The sequence below is a fragment of the Cryptosporidium hominis genome (genome assembly GCF_000006425.1).
Source record: "Cryptosporidium hominis TU502 chromosome 8 CHRO018096, whole genome shotgun sequence".
NCBI classification, from domain to species: Eukaryota; Apicomplexa; class Conoidasida; order Eucoccidiorida; family Cryptosporidiidae; genus Cryptosporidium; species Cryptosporidium hominis.
This window is the reverse complement of record NW_667356.1, coordinates 1-1,238: the sequence shown is the minus strand read 5'-3', so window position 1 is coordinate 1,238 and position 1,238 is coordinate 1. Positions and strand designations below refer to the sequence as shown.

The 1,238-nt window shown below is 30.9% G+C and overlaps 1 protein-coding gene across 1 annotated transcript; it reads right to left on the bottom strand.

The window, feature by feature from the left end:
• Window positions 1–275: 275 nt before the first annotated feature.
• On the bottom strand, window positions 276–1,130 carry Chro.80230 (hypothetical protein). Its single annotated transcript, XM_662026.1, has 1 exon — window positions 276–1,130. One exon carries the CDS (start codon window positions 1,128–1,130, stop codon window positions 276–278), a length of 855 nt encoding a protein of 284 aa, XP_667118.1.
• Window positions 1,131–1,238: the final 108 nt, after the last annotated feature.

The following is a 1,238-nucleotide window of genomic DNA, read 5'->3' as shown; positions in this document are numbered from 1 at the left end:
ATTATCATTTAATTCAAGTTTACCATGTCACTAAGGCTACTCAGATAGAAAGTAAATGTTATTATTACTATTCATATCCGAGCCAGGATAAATTCAAAATCTTTCTTCTTCTCTTTCTTTAAAGCAACGTTTTGTAAAAAAATTTCCTTTAAGCTTCGAAATTAATTAATCTTCTGATGCATTTAGGCGCCACATTCCCGCATTTTGTATATAATTATATTTATTGCAAAAGATGCAGATTTTAAATTCGGTTAAGGGGGGAGGAGGGAACGTTTCTATTTAAGTTTTCTAGATTTTTTAATTATTTCAATTGCTCGAATGCTTTCCCTCGATAGATCTTTAGAAATAGGTCTTGCAATGCTCCGATTTTGCGCTAAACTAATTAGTTTATCAAATACTCCAAAACTTTTTTTCTTTATTCCTTGGAGAGATTCATATGGTGAAGATCTGATAGACTTATTGCTATTGTAGGTTTCAGATTTTTCGTAGAAAGGAGAGCATTTATCATTTTTACTGTTTTTGATATTTTTTACGAGCTCAAAAATATCTTTTTCATTATCAAGTTTACTCAACTTTTCTCGGCTGTTTTGCTTTAATTCTTCAATATCAACATTAATTTCTATCTGTTCAGTGTCTGGCTGATAACCATTATTATTTTCATCTTGGTTAGTGGTTTCAGTTTGCTTTTCTATGATTTCAGTTTCATTATTGGCATTAGTTTCTTCAAAACTAATTATTCCCGTCAAATTATGTGACATTTGAGAAGATTTCCTTGTAAGCTCAAAGTTTTCTATTGACTCAAATCCAGAATAATTATCAGTTTGAGCATTTTCCAAATCTTCTTTAGCTATTATTTCAACAAATACATCACAATTTCCTTCTGTTATTAATTGAGGAGAAGTCACATCTCTTTCATCATTGTCATTTTGTTTTTCGTTACTTTTGTCTTTTTCAGTCAAAACTTCGTCGAGCTCTACTTCTTTCAATATATTATTGTCTATATTTTGGCTTTCTAACTTGAAATCCAAAGTTTCCATGGCTGCTTCCCTATTTTCCATAAATTCTAGTTCATGATTTATGTGTTCAAGTCCTTCAAGCATTGGATCTCCTTGACTTCTTTTGCATTCCATATTTACAATTGGATTTGATAACTCAACTTGAGAGTATTCATTCAATCCTTCCAGTTCGAATACAGCCTCTAAGATAACCTCTTTTGATTCACAAGTTCCAGAATTCAC